Raw genomic sequence first — 18,388 nt, forward strand, 5'->3', positions numbered from 1 at the left:
TTTTTGTTTCCCCTGAGCTTTGGAAGAGAGCGATGGAGCAGCACCGTTCAGTTGCTGTCCTTCGCCAGGGAAGAGGGATCGTCCTCTTGGGCCTGTTGACCCAGCTGGCTCAGGAATCGAGACGTCTTCCATTTCGTCGTCTTCGTCGCCTTCCCTTTCAGGCGGAGCATCGGCCGCGTTACCCGTGCCTTTGCTCTTGGAGCCGCCGTTAGCGCCAGCTTCCACCGCGCTCTTCTTTTTTTCCAGGGGGCTTTGGCTTGCCGACGCCTGCTTGCCAAGGCACGCTCTGCAAGCTGACGACCAACCTCGCGGGGATACCGAGCGCACGACAGAGCGCGGTGAACAGCTGCGCGCTCGTGTCGCGCGAGCCCTTCTGCATGAGCGCGTGCTTCATCAGGCTCTTCTCGCCCCTGATCTTCTCGCCGTCAATCCCGTAGCGCTCCTCGTCATCGACGCCGTCGTCATCGTCGGTCGCGCGCCTTTTGCCTTTGCCCTTGGGGTCCGGTTTAGATGTGGGCTTCAGCAGCTTCTGGACGTCGTTGAAGGTGCGGGAGCGGATGTGCCCGGTCGGCGTGACCTCGAAGAAGTCGTGTGCCCACCACTGCACGAGCCGCTCAATGGCGGACTCAAACAGGCGGCCACGCTTCGCGGGCTCGGGGATGCGCGACTTGGTGATCATCGTGAAGGCGTTTTGCAGCGACATCGGAGTGAGGGACATCAAACGCGCCTGCAGGTCCACGCGCACGGTCACGCAATGCACGAGACTACCAGCGGTGTCGGGGACGTACGTGGAGGAGCGGGTCGTTGATCCAGTGGTTGCGAACTCTCGCGCTCACGAGGAGCGCTACGGTGTGTAGCTTGTGGCATTCGAGACGTACGGCGCGTTCTGCCGCGAGCTGGAGTGCTCGCTCGTTCTTCCTGTGCGCGTTCTCGTGAATCTGAGTTGATGTGGGAGTCTGAGGACAACGCACTTGGGATCTCCTTTGCCTTTCCCCTGAGTCTTAATGGTGATCTCCAAATGCGGCTTCTCGGACGGTCCCTCCTCCGGGCCATGTATGCTCGCATAGTAGTCATGGACGCTCGAGACTGTTGCAGCATCGAGTTGGGAGGCATCGGCTGCGGCAGCCTGCCCTACCTCGACTTCTTCCCAGTCGAAGTCGTCCTCACTGTCGCTCCCGTTGATGGAGTTGCTCTCGACATTGGCAATGGAGCCGGGCATATACCACGACTTTCAGGTTCTGCGATCTGGGCTGCGGGACACACTGGGCAGGCTTGCGCTTGAGCTTGGGAAGACTTCGGAGCCAGCGGCCCGGGCACACTTGGAGTTTGAGCTTCAAGAATTCGGAAGGCTGGAAATGTGGTCGTCCCGACCGAGGCAAGGGTCACGAAAGAGTGGGTGGGCACTGAGCAGGAGGCTCCAGACACAAGGAGGGGTTACAAATGCAAGTGAGTCCTCGGGCCCGGCTCACGCGTCAGTGGCGTCGCTGAGTCAGGACGCGACGTGACGCATATCTCGTGATTTGTGTCACGCCTTATGAAGTTCAAGACCTGCTTGAATCAAGCTGGAATGAACCGAATTCCTTGCAACCGCGTGGTGCCCTCAGCTCGGCATATAATTGCGCACAATGTTAAATAGTGCTGGTGAATGGGGAAACAGCGAGTTTGGAACTCTAAACTCCTTTACTTCCCCGGGCCCTGGTGCGCCGCCCACCACCGGCCGTGGGCTTGATCCGCCAATGGGCCCTCTCTCCGTGACCATTTATTTGCTCTGGCTAGCCTGCCAAAAGACACCTGTACGCCGACATCACCTGCGTCGCCGAGGTTTCTGGAATTTAATGCTAAGTACTGAGTATATACTGCGCTAGCAGCTGGCCATGACTTTAGAAGGCCATCGATAACACGCGCCCTCCCCACTGATCGACGGGATAGTGTATACAACCTATCTTTCGTCAGCCCACCATTATCCGATCGCGTGTATATATACTTCCTGTTTGCATCCTGCTCAACAGCCCCGCCGCTTTCCACCTCTCACCCAGCACACATTCACCAATATGACGAAGCAAGTCGTTTTCTCTGAGGAGGCCAACCCCCCTCTTCCCATCTACTGTACGCATTTCTGCGTTCCGTCAAACACATTAGTCTATGTCTCACATTCTACCACTTACAGCTCAGGCTATCATCTCGGGGAAGACCATCTATGTGTCTGGTAGCATTGGTATCACCCGGGACATGAAGCTCGTTGAGGGCGGCGTTCAGGCACAAACGGTACGCTCCCTGTTGCCTCTGATGGAAATTTGTCTCTAATCTCCCGAATGATCCAGCGTGTTGCTTTGGACAACATGACAAAGGTTCTCAAGGGCGCTGGTGTTGATCGCACTGCGGTTGTGAAGTGCAATGTCTTCCTGGCGAACCTTCCGCGCGATTTCGCGCCGATGAACGAGGTCTACCTGGAGGTGAGTTATCCACGCCCTCAGTGCGTCTCGAACGTGCCCAAACATTTTCCTAGTACTTCCCCGTCGATCCCCCTGCTCGCACCTGCATCGGTGTGGCCGCCCTCCCCCTCGGCGCCGACATGGAGATTGAGTGCATTGCTGAGCTCCCCTAAGCTAATGAGCACAGTCGATGAAGTTCAAATACCTGTATATGTAATAGCTCTAACTCTCGGTCACAATCCGTAGCGTCATGCTTGCATCTTTCATGGTACGCGATGCAGCGTCGGATACAGCTGACTGTCCGGATTTCCGAGAATGCCGGGGGTGATAGACGCCGCCCATATCAGGGGATACGTCATCGCGATCCGGATGCGACGCGTCGCCTTTCGAGAGATTTCCAAGCCCGCAGCCGAACGGACTGTCCGCATATAACTTGCTTCCTCCGCCCGTGCAACCTCCACAGATACCCCTCCGCCCGCCCTACCTATTGCTCTTCTGCTCTCCTACACCATACCGCAACGACCACAACGATGCCCACAGTTCAGCTTTATGTCTACGACCTTAGTAATGGGCTCGCAAAGCAGCTTTCACGACAATTAACCGGAAAGCAGATAGACGGTGTATGGTGCGTGTTGTCATACTCCCCGGGCGCGCACAGTGTGCTGAGTACCGAAGAAGCGCAGGCACACATCTGTCGTTATCTTTGGCAAGGAAGTCTTTTATGGTCAGGGCATCTCTATCACCGCCCCAGGGCAATCTCATGTGAGTTAATTGCTGGTCGGGCACCGTGCGTTCACAATCTGAAATGGCTGCAGCATGGAAATCCGCTGCACGTAGTCGACGTGGGAGAAACTGCGCTGGATGAGGAGACCTTCAATGAATATCTCGAGGAGATGCGTGATGTATACACGGCGGATAAAGTGAGTCCATCCACTGTCAGTCGCTGCTGTCCCACGGCTGACTGGCGTTCAAGTACCATCTTCTAGACTTTAACTGCAACTCTTTCACGAATGACTGTGTTGGGTTTTTGACGGGAGGTTCTATCCCTGCGTGGATCAAAGGTACGTTCTCCCTCCGTCTTAGTCCACCGTTACACTTCCAAACTGCACGTCCCCAGACCTCCCATCTGATTTCCTGTCAACACCGTTTGGAGCCGCCCTACGACCCACCATCGATTCCATGTTCCGCCGACCCACTCCTGGCGCCGCTTCTCCTCCGGCTGCCCCATCCCCAGGTGCTATGCAGCAAGCTGCCGCTGCATCGCCCAACCCGGCTCTCGCGTCTGCCCTTCTTCAAGCCGTGGCATCGCAGGCCATGTCCACAGGTTCCCTTTCCGTCCCTACCTCGCTGCCTCGCACGCCCACCGCCGGTAGTGCGACAGTCGCGGCGCCCATCCACATGTGCACAAACTCGTCGGCTCTCCACGGCATTTTGCAGTCGCACCGAGCGGCTGTGGTCTTCTTCACCTCTGCGACATGCGGGCCTTGCAGGATGATCGAGCCCGTCTTCGAGGAGCTTTCGCACAACAAGACGCACGGCAACGGAGGCGGGAAAACGGCGTTCGTCAAGGTAGACATGGCGGGGATGGGTAACCAGGTTGGCGCGGAGTATGGTATTCGGGCAACTCCGACATTCTTGTTCTTCTTGGACGGCAAGAAGGTGAGCATATAGCGATTTTTCTCTGTCGATGTGATTCTGACTGTGTACCAGATTAATGAGGTTAAGGGTGCAAATGCGGCAGAGCTGCGCTCGCAAGTAGACATGCTCCTCTTTCAAGCATTTCCGCGTACGTCGCCGTAATGACACTGTCGTCTAAATCTAAGTTTTGTTATGTAGCGCACCCACACACAAAGCTGTCACTACGTGCAGTAGAAGCGTTGTCAACCGACCCTATCTTGTTTACCCAAGTACCGGCTCTCGATACCGTGGCCACCAAATTCGGTACCTTCATCGACGCCGCGACCCCTTCGGAGCAGTTGACGACCGCTAAGGCCACTATCTCCACCTCTTTCTTGCCTTTCCTTAAGACGCGGTTCGCCGACTCAGGATCCGCAAGCAAAAAGCCGGCTGTACAATGCACGCCTCAGATGTTAGCTCAGTGGACGACTGCCACCACCTCCCTCGTGAACGTCCTATCCCCAGCCCAACTGTTCCCACTGGTCGACATGTGGCGCCTCGCCTTGCTTGAGGAGTCCGTAGCAACTTGGCTGGCGACAGCACCCACTCCCAGCGCGCTCTCCCTGCTGCTTAATAAGGGGGCGCAGGTCCTGGACACCGCGGACCCTGCTCAAAAGACCGCGGGCCGGAACTACCTCCTCACCCTCCTCCGTCTACTCGCGAACGGCTTCGCCCACGCTGCGCTCGCCCAATCGCTCCTCGCGCACGCACCCGCGGGCAAGCGCGCCCTGGTGACGTGTGTCGTCGTGGCTTGCCTGCTCTTCGGGGACGCGGCGGTGCGCACGGCGGCGGCGAGCGTCGCGTTCGACGTCGCGGCGACGCTGCAGCGGAGTCGCGTAGAGCGAGTCACGGGCCGGGCGGCGAGCACGGGGATGGGACACATTGAGGTGGCAGAGGACGAGGAGTGGGAGGTGGAGATGGTTAGCGCGGTCCTGGAGGCGCTGACGAACGAGACCCAGAGCGAGGAAGTCGGTGAGTTGGCTTCGGATGTGGCAGCCCTCAACGGAGACTCACGGAGGGTCCATCTAGTGCATCGATTGGTCGCGGCTCTGGCGTTCTTGCTGCGCCTGAGTCCGTCTTACGAGGGCCAGTTGGCTCCGTTGTTGGAGGTTTTGCAGGCACGGGAGACACTGAAGAGCAAACTCGCGAAGGGCGGTTGTGGCGAGAGCGGTGTGCAAAAGGCCGAGGTGCGAAAGCTGATTGAGGAAGTCGCGGACAAGCTCTGTTCGTGAAGGAGACACTAGAGTTTTCTCTGGCCTAGGCCATGATATCTGTATGTTTCTGGTAGCTGATCTCTGTCACGAGTACCTGCGCGTCTTACGCCGGATACACAATCGTCAAGTGTCCACTGTTGCGGCAGCGACTCGGACAATGATCCGGTGTGCCGGACCTTGGCCCGGGGTCGGGCATTGATAATTGGCGAGCTGGTTGAATCGTTGTTGGCCGGAGAACCTCGTGAAGACCATCGAGCCGGATGCGGGGTAGCAGGTTGCCGGAGGCGCGCTCGCCCCCGCCCTTGAGCCGATGCATAAGTACTCGTCCTGCCCCGCCGCGCCTGGCGACGCTACCTTGCCCTGACCCTCTCCGCCTCTCTCCCCAAACACTCCGCGCGCACCGGGCCCCAGCTCGCGCCCGCTGTATCTCCCTCCGCCCGCGGATTTCACGAGGGCGCGCCTGCTGCACTTAACGTTGCGATCGGCGGCTGCATCTGGTTTCTGGACGACCCGCCCGACGTGCCAGATCACCCCGGCGACCCTCCGCTCCGCCTGCCTGCTCTGCTGCTCTGCTCTTGACCGCTTTTATGTTCCAGTCCACGCGCAGGAGTAGTGCCGCTGCTGCCCGGTCGCTTTCGCTGCTGGTATGTCATTTATTCTCGTCTTGCGTTTGAGGTGGCTTCTCGTGGCTTCTCTTCTCGCCGCGAGCCCGGACTTGTCGTGAGAGCGGGGCGTTCCGACGAGCGGATGGGAAGGTGGATGGGGAAGGCCGGCCGTGCACGGACGATGGCGGGCTCGTGAAAGCGGAAGACGCTAGCGAACCTGGGGACGGACGCAATGACACGCAGGGACTTTGCGCGATGCGCCGAGAGATCATGCGAGCTGTATGCGTCCGTTCAAGGGTCTGGTCAGTCGCAACTGCGCCCTACCGCTTTCACGAGCCCGTCCTGGTCTCGCGGGGTCTGGAAGCCCGAAGACCAGTCGCGGTGCTCCGCTGCTGTTCCGCCAGCTGCACGCCGATCCCCAGCTCTTGCCCGATAGTGACCTGGACGGAGCCCCGTTCTGCATCTCTGCCTAGCCTCTCCCCCTCGTTGTATCACAGATGCTAACCCGACCCGGCCCTCCTCGCAGTCCACCCGACCCAAGATGTCTAATCGCACCCTGAAGACCTCCGCGCCCCGCAAGTCCGACGTGCCCCCGGGCTACGTCGCCGACATGTCCAAGGGCCCCATGCTCCGCTACGAAGCCTCGCTCCCGCGCCTCCCCGTGCCTACCATCTCCTCCACCGCCGCCAAGTACTCGAGTCCGTCGAGCCGCACCTCACCCCGGCCGAGTTCGCGACCACGAAGGCGGCCGTCGACGCGTTCGTCGTCTCGGACCAGGCGAAGGTCCTGCAGGAGCGCCTCCAGGCGCGTGCAGCGGACCCCGAGCGCGCGAACTGGCTTGCGGAGTGGTGGAACGAGGCCGCGTACATGGGCTACCGCGACCCGGTAGTCGTGTTCGTGAGCTACTACTACGTCCACGTCGACGACAGGACGCGGCCGAGCCAAGCAAGGCGCGCCGCGCAGCTGGTGAAGGCATGCTCCCGTTCCGGGAGCTCGTAAAGACGTGCGTCGCTCTCTTTTGCTGCTGCTGCTGCTGCTGCTTGGGGTTGACCGTGGTGGGTGTACAGGCAGCTGCTCGAGCCGGAGAAGGTGCGCGGGGCGCCCTTGGCGATGAAGTCGTACGAATGGCTCTTCCACACGAGCCGTATACCCAAGAAGCCCTCCGATACCGCTAAGGCATACCCCTTTACCAACAACCATGTTGTGTTTACCCGCAAGAACAAGTGCTTCAAAGTCCCTCTCGCGGACGAGAGCGGACAGGAACTGTCGGCGGCGGAACTGGAGGTGCAGATCGAGCGCATCATTCGGATGGCTGGCAGCGAGAAGGCTCCCGCCGTCGGTGCGTTGACCTCCGAGAACCGTGATGTCTGGACCGACGTGAGTGCTTTTCATATGTTTCCTGCGCTTGTCCTCATATTCATATTCTACCAAGGCTCGTGAAGCTCTTCTTGCCGCATCGCCCAAGAATGGAGCTACGCTCGAGGAAATCGAGTCCGCGATGGTCGTCGTCTGCTTAGATGACTACTCCCCCGTTACCCGTGAACAAGCAAGCTGGGCTTGCTGGGTCGGCGATGGTAGGAACCGCTTTTACGACAAGCATCAAGGTGCGTTTACGTGATCTATGCACCTCCGCCTCGCCCTAAACCTCGCCTCAGTCATCGTCTTCGAGAACGGCAAGTCGGGCTTCCTCGGCGAGCACTCGTGCATGGACGGCACCCCGACGCTGCGCATGAACGAGTTCATGCTCGCCTCGCTCGCCGCGAACAAGGTCGACCTCGGCGCGCCGCGCACCGCCGCGACCGCATCCTCGCTCGCGCTGCCCACGGAGCTCACGTTCGAGCTCGACGCGAAGACGCGCGCGAACATCGCGCAGGCGGAGAAGGCGTTCGACGCGCTCGTCGGCGAGCACGACATGGAGGTCCTCCACTACGAGGGCTACGGCAAGGAGTGGATCAAGACGCAGAAGGCGTCCCCGGACGCGTGGGCGCAGCTCGTCAAGCAGCTCGCGTTCCACAAGATGTTCGACCGGCCGGGCGTGTGCTACGAGAGCGCGCAGACGCGCAAGTACCAGCTCGGGCGCACGGAGGTCATCCGCGCCGCGAGCAAGGAGAGCAAGGCGTGGGCCGAGGCGATGCTCGACCCCACCCAGACGGTGCGTCCTTCTCCCTGCTAGGCTGCTGCTCGGGGTGCCTGGCGTTTGTCTCGAGCTGACGGCGACGCGCAGGACGAGCACCGCGCCGCGCTCTTCCGCAAGGCGGTCTCGCGCCACCTCCAGTACGCCGCGTGGGCCGCGGACGGCCAGGGCGTCGACCGGCACCTGTTCGGGCTCAAGAAGTGCCTCGAGGACGGCGAGCCCGTGCCGGCGCTGTACGCCGACCCGGCGTTCTCGCGCACGAACCACTGGGAGCTCTCGACCTCGCAGCTCTCGTCGCCGTTCTTTGACGGCTGGGGCTACGGCGAGGTCGTCCCCGACGGCTACGGGCTCTCGTATTCGATCGGGGACGGCTACATCCGCTGGACGATCACGAGCCTCAAGCGGCGCACGGCGGAGCTCAAGCACTACCTGGCCGAGGCCGCGACGGAGACGCGGGCGATGATGGAAAACGCGGCAAAGGCGGCGGCGAAGAAGGAACATTCGAAGCTCTGAGGTTGTGAGCGTTTGGACGAGCGAGAACCGGGTTTGTCGCTTTCTTCTAGCCAAAGTGGCACCCCCCTAGAGTTTAGAGGATTCGGCTCTTTGGGTAGAGACCTTGTCGCCAGCACTAATGACTGCCAATGTACCTGCCGGGCGTGCGGCTGTAATCCAGACGTGTAATCTAATTACTGAACGTGCACCAATGGAGAAGACCATCTGTCAATCCCTTGGCGGGAACTGTCGAATCGGCGATGTAATCCAAAACAGACTGTACATCCAGAAAATCCAATATCAACATTCAGAGCAAAGCCTCTACACGAAAGCACTCGTACTAAAGACGAGACACGATATCCGGCGCCCCAGCAGCAGGAACCGCCTCCGCGCCCTCGAACACTGGGTCCCGCACCGGCGCCCTCCCCCGTGCAAGCGTGTCGCGGTGCTCGTACCACCAATCCATGGCGTACGCCTTCTCCGCGTCTCCGACCTCCTCAGCGACAATCTTGAAGAGCGCGTCGGTCAGCTCCGTGCGCATTTCCTCCGCGTCGTCCGGCACGGCGATGATGATCGCCGCGACCTCGGTGAGCAGCCGCGGGAGCAACGTGAGTGAGACTGACGCGGCCGTCGCGACGAGCGCGAGGTGTAGGCGGTGTAGGTGCGCGGACGGCCGCGGTGTTTGGGTGTTGGAGTACAGGTGCAGGTGAAGGATGAGGACGGTCGCGGTGCTGGTGCGCCGTATAGCATCTAGTAGCGCGTCGACGCAGTACCATGCCAGCGCGTCAGCGTGCGGGTAGGCGTCGGAAGGCGTGCGGTTGGAAGTAGTCGTGTTGACGGCGCCGTAGCCGAAGGAACCTGCACTCCGGACGAGGGCGGCGTATGCCAGACAGAGCTGCGCCGTGCTGAGATGTCCGTCTGGCGAGTTCTGTGAAAGTGTTGGCCCGTGTCAGAGATGAAGAAAGCGCAACGTTCAGATACGTACTTCGATCAAACAGCGACTGTATAGGGGCACTACCTTCTCTGCGAATGCCGGTCCTGGAGCTTTGCTCTTCGCACCTTTGCCCTTCGCGTGAGATGCGAAGATTGATAGCATGACAGAATGCGCTGATTCATATGTCTCGCGATGGGTAGTATCCCACAAATGCCTGAGAGAAACCGGTAAGCCCCGCAGAGTCTCACTCGAGAGGAAGAACCTTACGGGAAACACATGGGGTACACCTGGTCACGGATCGTGAGTTCGGGTAGAACGGGCACAAGCTGTTCAGCGCAAGCCAGAGCAAATGCTTTCTTGGCGTTAAGCAGCGGGCGCGGAATCGTCTCCGGTCCTATGGGATACTTCAGTATCAGTAATCGAAACCGTAGCCCACAGTCACACACCTTTCCCTTTGCTCATAGATGAATCTCGTTCGCATAGTTCCTCCACAAACCTTCGGCTTTGAGTCTCGCTTTCCGAAAGTACATCTAGTGCCATGTAGAATGCGCGCTTGAGTTCGGGTAATCCTTCCGAGGTCGAAGCCACACCACCAAATTGAGGCATGACAAACGAGAGGTTGGAGAGAATGTGAAGGATCTCGAGTGCAAGGGCAAAAGGAGACGGTGCTGCAGTAGCGTCTTCGGGTTGAGAAACGAAGACAACCGCTGTCAAAACCGACTGAGAAATCATCAAGGCGGTGAACAATAGGGTCTTGAGGATCGACCATGTCGTCTTCGTCAGATCACGACTGCTCTCATCTACATACTGCAGCGTAAGCAAGCGTCGAGACGACCGCCAGAACGACGCTACCTGCAAACTGTTCGTCACCAGTGACACTTGCGAGTGCACATTTCACCCAGTCATCCTCTAGGCGAGCTGTGAGCTGTTTGAAACGAGCTAGCACTTGCTGTATTGTTTGCCAGCCAGGAACGGGTCTTGACTCTACCAAATTGGTGAGAGAAAGTGAGGTGAATTTGGCGTACGATGCCATAGACGCTAGATACGGCGAGCCTGATATCTGCCGTATCGTATCTGAGAAGTTGGGCGGGGACTGCGGTGTAGTTCAGCTTGAGGATATTTGGCGGCTTTAGGAGTAGCACCCACCGAAGCAGCAACCTTTCCCTCTGTATTCCATGTGAAACTGGTGGATGCCCCAACAAGGAAAGCCCCTCCACGGAACGTCTGTTCAATGGTACTCACAAGGACGTCCAAGATGGCCTATGCATCCAGAGTTGAGTCAAAAAACGGTGCATGATATTCTCGAACACACCGGGAGTGGCAGAGCTTGCAGTCTCTGCGCCGCAACCAAAGGCGCACACTGTGCAGTGAGTGTGATTGCGAGGCCCAAGGGGTCTGTAGAGCAGAATCGGTTCTGTAGCTTGCAGGAAAGTAGAGTATATGCGCACCTTCATGCTCCGCCCTTGCTTCCACCGACCTCTTGAAGTCCACACCCCAGCCAGATGGGTCCGGGGCGTACGCATCCACTACCTCCGCGACTGCAAGCACGACTTCTTCCTCCGCCTTGACCCTCACCCGCGCCTCCCTCTCCGTTATCTTCAACTCCGCCTCCCAGTCCTCCAACCCCAACAACAGCCCGACCACGCACGCGAGCCGAGCGAGCGGCGCGCTCCCTCCGCACCCTGCCCACACGTCGCGGCACCACCGCCCGAGCCGCGCTGCGACGCGCCGCCCACTATGCTCCTCCGGGGCGAGAACGGCAGAGAGCGAGAAGCCACCGTCGCCGCGGGAGGCCTCCTTGAGCACCCCCACGCGGAGGTGCACGGCGTGACGGAACGCGAGCGCGAGCGCGGCGAGTTGTGCGTGCCGGTGCGGGCGAAAGAGCGCGCTCCCGAGGACGGACGCGGTGAGTGCGGTGGGCGTGCCCGGGAGCGGGGACGGTGGGCGGGCGAGGTAGTGCGCGATCGAGGCTTGGAGGGTCTCCGGCGAGAGGGTGGACGTCGGGCGGGTGAGGTGGCGGACGAGATTAACGTAGCCGCGGTCGGACATGGCTCTGAGATAGGTCGAAGAGGGGGAAGCTGCAAGGTGTGGCGATGAGTGAGCAGACGAAAGGCGCGATGTGGTCGGAAATGCGTAAGCGCCGCATTCCCCGAATGCCGCACAAGCATGAGATTTCGCCCGCGTTCCATGCATCTCTCAAGGGCCGCGCACGCGCATGTCTCTTGAACCAACATCCACTGATAATCGACCACTAGATCATGGTCTCGCTTGAAGTAGTAGACAACACAAGGGAGAATTTTGGGAGCGCGGATGAGACGCAATTGTATTGGCGGCAAAAGGAGTGAAGAGGTGAAGCTTTATCGTAGCGATACAACAGGAAAACACCGAGGCACAAGGGCTGTTCAAAGTACACACTTGCTGCAAATGTTACCCGAGAAAGGTTGAAGAAGCCGATGAGCCAAACAGGGTTGAAAGTCGGGTGACGGAAGGAGGTATCTGAGGGGGTCCCTTCCGCGTGCAACAATGTTTTCACCAAGCCGCCAGGGTGTCGGTGGGCCAAGGTCATTCACAAGTCGAACATCGGGACGAGTGGCTGTTTAGCGACGCGCGGTCGGAGCCGCCGTCACGGTGACGACGACTGTTGAGCTGGGGGGAGCGCACGTCGCGGCCGTGTCACTGTCGCATTAGCTGTATTAGTTCGCAAAAGCCCACTGGTAGTCCTCGAAGAAATACATACACAGTGGCGGTAACCGTAGGGGTCACTGTGACCGTGACCGTCGCGTCCGCACAGTCGGTCGACGTCGCGGTACCGCTGCCAGTGCTGCCAGAAATGCCGGCCACGGCAGCGTTGATCTCAGCAGCAGTGGCATCCTCGACGAGGAGTTTCTGGGAGATAATGCAGCCGGTGGCGTCGTTCGCATCGTCACAACTGTTGCCCTTGCCGGTGTTGTCGCTCTTGGAGCCGGGGGCGAAGGTACCGGTCTGAAGCGCGAGCTGGGGGTCACCGCCGAGCTTGGCGATTTCCTTCGCGAGAGCGAGAACAATCGCCTTGTTTGTCGCGGCGGCACCGTCAGACGCGGGGTCCTGGTGCTGGGTGATCGCAGCGACCTCGGGGTTCTTCGCGGTCTGTGTGCAGAGCGCGGACTTGACACCGACGCCGCCGGTGTTACGCTCAACGGCGCGGAACATGAGTGCGTTGATCATGCTGGCGGAATCGCCGGCGGTCTTGGCATTGGTGAACGCCTGGTCGGCGACGGCCTGCTGGAAGCAGGCAAGGTCCTGGAGACAAGCAGAGCGCATGAGGCTGTTGAGCCAGTGGTACCAAAGCAAGAGACTCACCGTGATGGAACCAGCACCCTGCTTCGCGGCAGCATCTCCGAGCAGCGAGAAGACGGGGTCGACAATCTTGTCAGGGTTGTTGAGGTTCAGGGTGGTGCGAACCGTGCGCAAGATGGCCTCATGGGAGTGCTCCTGGGGAACCTCACGGCGCTGGGGGAAGGCGGGCAGGGCCGCGGCAACAGCGGAGAAGACAGAGAGAACGATGAAGGACTTGATGCAGACCATGGTGAAAACTGTGTGGTGCCGGATTCGGTGTGGTTGTTCGCAAAAGTTTCAAAGGAGGGACGCCAGCGACCTGTGAGCGACATGAGGGATACGAGACAGGTAGGAGTGTGATCGAACATACAAAGAAGGGTGAACTTGAAAGAACGACAAGACCCGGTCTTGGCTAGTAAGAGGATGAATGGGGAAACATCGCGATGTCAGTGAGGGCTTTATAGGTCGGCGGGGGGCCGGGAACGTGCCTCGCGAAGTGGGCGAGGTTGCCATGTGGGCGATGAGCATCGTAAAAGATCCGATGTTGCGGCGGGAGGCGGGCGCACTTGCATCTTCCCATCGAACTTCCACCCGGCAGTTCGTTGTCCTGGTTTCATGCCGCGTAGCGACTCTGATCAATACGTCCTCGCCTCTCTGCAGTGACCAGTCGCCCTGCTCGGGCCGCTCGGGCCCGGGTAAAATGCTGCCGACTGGGCGGGGATTCTATCAATGTCATTAAGCCAGGAACGCGCCTGTGATACGATACTGATCCTTCGGTCAATCGCAATGCGCATGCAACCGTTCGTAGTCATGGGCAAATCGGCCAACTTGCTTCCGTCTTGGCCCAGACAGCCCAGCTCGCAGGCCCTTTCGTTAGGCACCATCTTGCGCCAATTCGTCCCGCGATCGCAGACACTCGAGTCGGACGATCTCGGGCCGCTTTCTGCTTCACGACCTCGACTTCACGATGAGGTGGCAATAGAAAGCCCGAGTATTTGCCCCGAGCGCCCCCGTAGCCATCATCGACGTGACAAGAAGATGGGAATGTTGTGCGTCGCCTGGCTATTGGTAGCACCGGAAGAAAGATACACGATCCTATCACACACCGTAAGTAATGGGTCCGATTCGAAGGGTGCCACCACTGCCTCATTGTTGAGCCTTGAGCATAGCATGTTCGCGAGCCATGCTCCAGAGCAACGACTGTGGCAGGGGATAAATGCGCATCTATTCCTCTACACAAGGCGAACGCTGGAGGCTTCCTTTTTCGACAAGGAGTGCAGATCTTGTTCTGCATTCAGTCATGACGTTGTGTTAATTTTTGTAGACCTTCAAAACAGAGGAGAAATACTCACGGATCCCCCATACATGAGCCCGCAGATCGAGAAATTCTGCAAGGAAGAAGCACTCAGGTTAGCTTTCCATCGGCGTCAATGACTATACTCACCAACGTGCAAACCGTCGTACAACTTCTTCATCTCGGCGCGTACGCGAGAGAAGTCCTCCTTGGTGGCAGCAGTCTCGCTCAATGCTTTGAGCTCTTTCTCCACAGCCTCAATCCTTCGGACGTGTGCGGAGACCTGGTGTTCTCGTTTGCACACATATCATGCAGGTAGCATATTCACAACTGCGCACCTTTTGCGTGCTCGCCTGAAGCTCTTCCACGCTAGCCTGCAGTGCCGCAGAGGCCATCTTGTACTCCTCTAGCAAGTGGTACGCGGCGAAGGACGACGCCAAAGAGAACCCAAACAGGAACCCAACAATCCTGTCGTAGTCCAACTCTTGAGTAACGAGAGGTCAAAATCGTACCGCACTCACCCTCCACGGAATGCCCCCACGGGCTTCTTCGCAGGAGGCACGGAACCCAGATTCGGTGTTGCTGCCGTGTCCTGGCGCACGACCCGCGTGGTAGAGATGAAGCGGCTACCTGCGTGCGATGATTGAACCCGAGCGAGTGAAGGTAAGGAGCGCGCAGCGAGGGAGGCCATGGCCGACGGTGTCGCTGACGATGGTGGCCGGCGAACCCGGTGTTGTCGTCCTCGACGGCGGCCAGCGCGTATCGACGCGTGACGTGTGTGCCCGATCGGGAAGCTCAGAGTGCGCGCAGGTCGTGTTCGCGCAGCGCGCGCCCAGTCCTCAGCCACTTACTCTCAACTTTATTGTCTCCACATTTGCACGCGCGTACTGCTGGGCGCATCGTCTGCGCGCGGTACAGCACAGCAGCATGGCCCCAAAACGACCCAGTCCTTCGGAGGAGCTTTCTGGACGAGAACGTAAGAAACAGAAAACAGCGCTCGCTCGTACAATTGCAGTACAGCCCGGAGCATCGTCACGAGGTTCTGGAAATGCAGAGGCAGGGTCTTCCAAGTCTGTGCGGTTTGAAAGTGAGTTTTTTGTCTGGAATTTATGCGGATTGTCTAAAGGAACGGCCCGCCTCGAAAGGTATGAAGGGTCTTCCCGGAGCTGTGGATGTCGAGCGTTTTGCGGAAGTGAGTTAAAGCAAAATTTTCCGCATTCTACGATTGCTTGACTATGTGCTCTGCAAGGCAAGGGCTTTTGAGATCAACGCGATGCACGAGGCTATGCAGAATGCCCGGTATGTAGTGATCAAATATGCTTTGCATTCACTGCGTGACTGCTGCTCCAGATCTAGCTCCACGACGCGAGCGTGGCAGCAACTACCCCGACACTTGCGCCGACGTGCGGCAAGCCATGACGTTCGTCGCGTGCCACTAAAACTGCGAGACAAGGCACAAGCCGAGGTTGGTATTATGCTACGATGAATGGAAACCCTTCCCCAGTTCTTATCCCTTTTTCGCAGATGGATCCTGTCAAGCGCAAATCACTTGGAAGGCGCAACCCAAAGCAAGGAAAAGCAAGGAAAGTCAAGCGCACGACCGATCTACTTCGACGGCAAAGTATGTTCTCAACTAGTCAGTCCTCTGAATGAACTTGCTGACACGAACAGAGGATAAAGCGTGGTTAGAGACACACATATGGCATTCCAAACGTATGCATATGGAGGAAATGTGGGGATATAGACTCGTGAGTGAATTGAAGGATCCAACATCTCGGGTCGCTGTTGGCTAACATTCAGACTACAGGCTGTAACACCTACAGAGAAGTCCTTCCGACCATCCCATAGAGCTTCTATACACGGTTCAATATTGCATGATGCATCTTACTACGCCGTAATTGAGCTTAGAGGTCCCGAGGGTATTTTACGGTCAACCTTACACCGCTGTTGTGACTGTCAAGGTCCTAGTCCCGGTGCAAAACGGCAAGGAGCCTTTCTTTCTGAGTGATTCCATAACCTGATCACAATTCGCAGCTTTCTCGCAGGCGCGCGCACCATCGAAACTTCTGTGTACGCATACGATAAGTATCCCTACGACTTCATCGCTCCCGTAACCCTCCTGTGGCGCGCCGAACCGTCCTCATCCAAGTCAGAGCAGGCGCCGTCCATAACCCGAGGCCAGGGCAAAGGGAAGGGAAAGAAGAAAGGGAAAGAAAAAGAAATCCTCAACGACGACACGCCGCTTCCAGGCTTCGAGCAGCGAATGCGCACCATCTGGATCCGTGTCCACCCTGCGGTAACAGAAGAGGTCCATAAGGCCCTCCGCACATCCGCATCTTTCGCACTTGAAGCGGCCAAGCAAAAGCAAGGTGAACACATCGCGGAGGTCGAGATTGCTGACCTTCGAGAACACTTCAACATGTTCGACCTCGTGGGACCGAAGGCTAGCCAAGTTATCAAAGGCGCGCTCAAGCCAGTCGAGGGCGACCAAAGGGCAGACTTCAAGCAGGTGGCGTCATTGGTGTGCAAACATCCCAACCTGATCGCTGATCTTACCCCTTAGTTCTGGTCCACGCTAGACCAAATACAAACTGCCGGTTCCATGCCGCGAGGCATGGTTATCGGGTTTACTGTGCACGACCCTCGCCTCAGGTAATTGAATCCACCATTTCCCCTTCAGCACGCACTGACTGAGGTTGTCAGCTTCCCGCCGGCGAACATCAAGCTCCAGGTTCAGGAAGGGACGAATCTATCTGTCGGGTCCACCGTCTTTCCCTCTGGTGTGCTTGCACAGAGCCAAATATGGAACGAAGACACGCGACTGGCGTTGCGCAAACCGCGGTACCAGAAGAAAGATATCGACTCAAGACGAGCCGAGGTAAATGCTCGTCCGGCCAACCCGTCGCTTGTCATGATCTGACATCCTACAAGCTTCTAGTTCCAGGCACCCCCCTTAAGGCCGAAAGGAACGACGAACGTATCCCGGTTCTCCTCATCCAACGCTCAATCGAGCCCTCCGCTCCCTCCGCAGACCGCGACACCTCCCGCCTACGTTTGACGACCACCACGTCCATTCACGGTTGGACGCTCGTCGTGCCTCAGGGCTGGGGCATGCCGTTCTTCTCCTCGCTCACCCACACCGGCACGCGCACTGGTGGCCAGCGCGAATGCCAGACGCAAACGTTCGAGGCCGGCTGCCCGCATTTCCCCCGCGACTTCCCCGCGTGCTCCGCGTACGCGGATCACGCTGCCGCTGCCGCGGACGAAGCACGTGCATTCTGGGAACGCCGTCCACCCGCGAAGCGGCCAAACTACGCGAAGCTGGGCACTCGGAGCCCGTGGCGGCCGGACTGGCGGGTCGTGCTGGGGCTCGAGGAGCCCGCTCCCGAACCCGAACCCGCTCTGGACAACGACGAGGTGTTCCTCGACGCCCAGCGCGAAGTCGACGCGACTCCTACCCCTGCCCCCGCTCCCTTCTCCGAGCAGGCTCCGCCGCCGGGCCCCAATACCCCACGGGTGGAGGAGTGGCTTCTCCGCGGCCCAGACGTCCCCGCTCTCCTCGCAACTGTCGCGTCGATGCTCAACCCGGCCTCGGGCCTCCTAGTGCACCTCAACCAGCTTCGCGACAAGCGCGGCCTCCTCCCACTCTCCGCCCGCGCGGAGGACATGATGCGCGGGGCGCTCGTGCACGTTGGGTTGAAGCTCTGCGGGCGGGGGTGCCCGGACGACATGGCCGTCATATACGGAGTCGCGGACGACGAGGCGCGGGAGTGGATGACAGCAGAGGCGAGGAGGAAGAGCGGAGTTGTGGGTTTGCCTGAGGGGAAGGACGAGACCGAGGTGGGTGTGCTGCTCGTCGGATACCCAGCGAGACTGACTCAGGCGGGGTCGTTGTTGTAGCTTTCGCAAGTCGCTCCGGACCGGGACGCCGTGATTGGGTATATCACCACGGGGAGCTTCTCGCTCTCTCTTGGTGAAGGGCATGCACTGGGGGCAATTCCATTCTCTCGGTATCTGGCACTGAGGGAACAAGCTCACAGGTGCGCGTCCCCGACCACTGATTGTCACGAAGGCTAATGTCTCACAGGTTGCGCAACGGGTCGAACCTCTTGGTGAAGCTCCGGAATCGAGACGAGACGGTTTGCCGAGCGGCTTATGTTGAACTGCTACATTAAGGTACCACAACATACCCAACTCCCATTCGACAATAAGCTTTGCGGGACTAGACGGCCTGCGCAGGTCCTCGTTAAATTTTCTGTGTAGACACAGGTGTATCCTATGTTTATACACC

The 18,388-nt window shown here is 58.9% G+C and overlaps 8 protein-coding genes across 8 annotated transcripts; 4 read left to right on the forward strand and 4 right to left on the reverse strand.

The window, feature by feature from the left end:
* Positions 1 to 208: 208 nt before the first annotated feature.
* On the reverse strand, positions 209 to 679 carry BXZ73DRAFT_50599 (uncharacterized protein; the record flags this gene model as incomplete). Its single annotated transcript, XM_048020468.1, has 1 exon — positions 209 to 679. The coding sequence occupies one exon, from the start codon at positions 677 to 679 to the stop codon at positions 209 to 211; it is 471 nt and encodes a 156-aa protein (XP_047875544.1).
* A 1,372-nt stretch (positions 680 to 2,051) lies between these two features.
* Positions 2,052 to 2,605, forward strand: BXZ73DRAFT_103542 (YjgF-like protein; the record flags this gene model as incomplete). Its single annotated transcript, XM_048015615.1, has 4 exons — positions 2,052 to 2,106; positions 2,168 to 2,265; positions 2,322 to 2,453; positions 2,507 to 2,605. The coding sequence occupies 4 exons, from the start codon at positions 2,052 to 2,054 to the stop codon at positions 2,603 to 2,605; spliced, it is 384 nt and encodes a 127-aa protein (XP_047875545.1).
* A 357-nt stretch (positions 2,606 to 2,962) lies between these two features.
* BXZ73DRAFT_50534 (DUF862-domain-containing protein) lies at positions 2,963 to 5,341 on the forward strand (the record flags this gene model as incomplete). The annotated part of the gene is made up of 8 exons (XM_048020454.1): positions 2,963 to 3,057; positions 3,116 to 3,194; positions 3,248 to 3,352; positions 3,406 to 3,493; positions 3,550 to 4,091; positions 4,143 to 4,218; positions 4,269 to 5,081; positions 5,139 to 5,341. 8 exons carry the CDS (start codon positions 2,963 to 2,965, stop codon positions 5,339 to 5,341), a joined length of 2,001 nt encoding a protein of 666 aa, XP_047875546.1.
* A 1,128-nt stretch (positions 5,342 to 6,469) lies between these two features.
* BXZ73DRAFT_91262 (acyltransferase ChoActase/COT/CPT) lies at positions 6,470 to 8,575 on the forward strand (the record flags this gene model as incomplete). The annotated part of the gene is made up of 7 exons (XM_048025917.1): positions 6,470 to 6,589; positions 6,628 to 6,894; positions 6,921 to 6,931; positions 6,996 to 7,305; positions 7,361 to 7,532; positions 7,584 to 8,080; positions 8,153 to 8,575. 7 exons carry the CDS (start codon positions 6,470 to 6,472, stop codon positions 8,573 to 8,575), a joined length of 1,800 nt encoding a protein of 599 aa, XP_047875547.1.
* Positions 8,576 to 8,894: 319 nt separating this feature from the next.
* Positions 8,895 to 11,537, reverse strand: BXZ73DRAFT_50648 (uncharacterized protein; the record flags this gene model as incomplete). The annotated part of the gene is made up of 8 exons (XM_048020476.1): positions 8,895 to 9,482; positions 9,540 to 9,702; positions 9,756 to 9,882; positions 9,935 to 10,283; positions 10,336 to 10,581; positions 10,635 to 10,748; positions 10,801 to 10,883; positions 10,937 to 11,537. The coding sequence occupies 8 exons, from the start codon at positions 11,535 to 11,537 to the stop codon at positions 8,895 to 8,897; spliced, it is 2,271 nt and encodes a 756-aa protein (XP_047875548.1).
* Positions 11,538 to 12,085: 548 nt separating this feature from the next.
* Positions 12,086 to 13,052, reverse strand: BXZ73DRAFT_91263 (uncharacterized protein; the record flags this gene model as incomplete). Its single annotated transcript, XM_048025918.1, has 3 exons — positions 12,086 to 12,164; positions 12,226 to 12,767; positions 12,828 to 13,052. 3 exons carry the CDS (start codon positions 13,050 to 13,052, stop codon positions 12,086 to 12,088), a joined length of 846 nt encoding a protein of 281 aa, XP_047875549.1.
* Positions 13,053 to 14,035: 983 nt separating this feature from the next.
* Positions 14,036 to 14,788, reverse strand: BXZ73DRAFT_50492 (uncharacterized protein; the record flags this gene model as incomplete). Its single annotated transcript, XM_048020443.1, has 5 exons — positions 14,036 to 14,091; positions 14,156 to 14,191; positions 14,248 to 14,380; positions 14,436 to 14,565; positions 14,619 to 14,788. The coding sequence occupies 5 exons, from the start codon at positions 14,786 to 14,788 to the stop codon at positions 14,036 to 14,038; spliced, it is 525 nt and encodes a 174-aa protein (XP_047875550.1).
* A 236-nt stretch (positions 14,789 to 15,024) lies between these two features.
* BXZ73DRAFT_91265 (POP1-domain-containing protein) lies at positions 15,025 to 18,272 on the forward strand (the record flags this gene model as incomplete). Its single annotated transcript, XM_048025919.1, has 13 exons — positions 15,025 to 15,184; positions 15,243 to 15,289; positions 15,347 to 15,396; positions 15,448 to 15,562; positions 15,622 to 15,718; positions 15,769 to 15,845; positions 15,905 to 16,080; positions 16,132 to 16,606; positions 16,661 to 16,749; positions 16,801 to 16,975; positions 17,029 to 17,937; positions 17,998 to 18,137; positions 18,185 to 18,272. The coding sequence occupies 13 exons, from the start codon at positions 15,025 to 15,027 to the stop codon at positions 18,270 to 18,272; spliced, it is 2,598 nt and encodes an 865-aa protein (XP_047875551.1).
* Between the last annotated feature and the right edge of the window lie 116 nt (positions 18,273 to 18,388).

This window comes from Epithele typhae (assembly GCF_022376455.1).
Source record: "Epithele typhae strain CBS 203.58 chromosome Unknown BXZ73scaffold_42, whole genome shotgun sequence".
Classification (NCBI taxonomy): Eukaryota; Fungi; Basidiomycota; class Agaricomycetes; order Polyporales; family Epitheliaceae; genus Epithele; species Epithele typhae.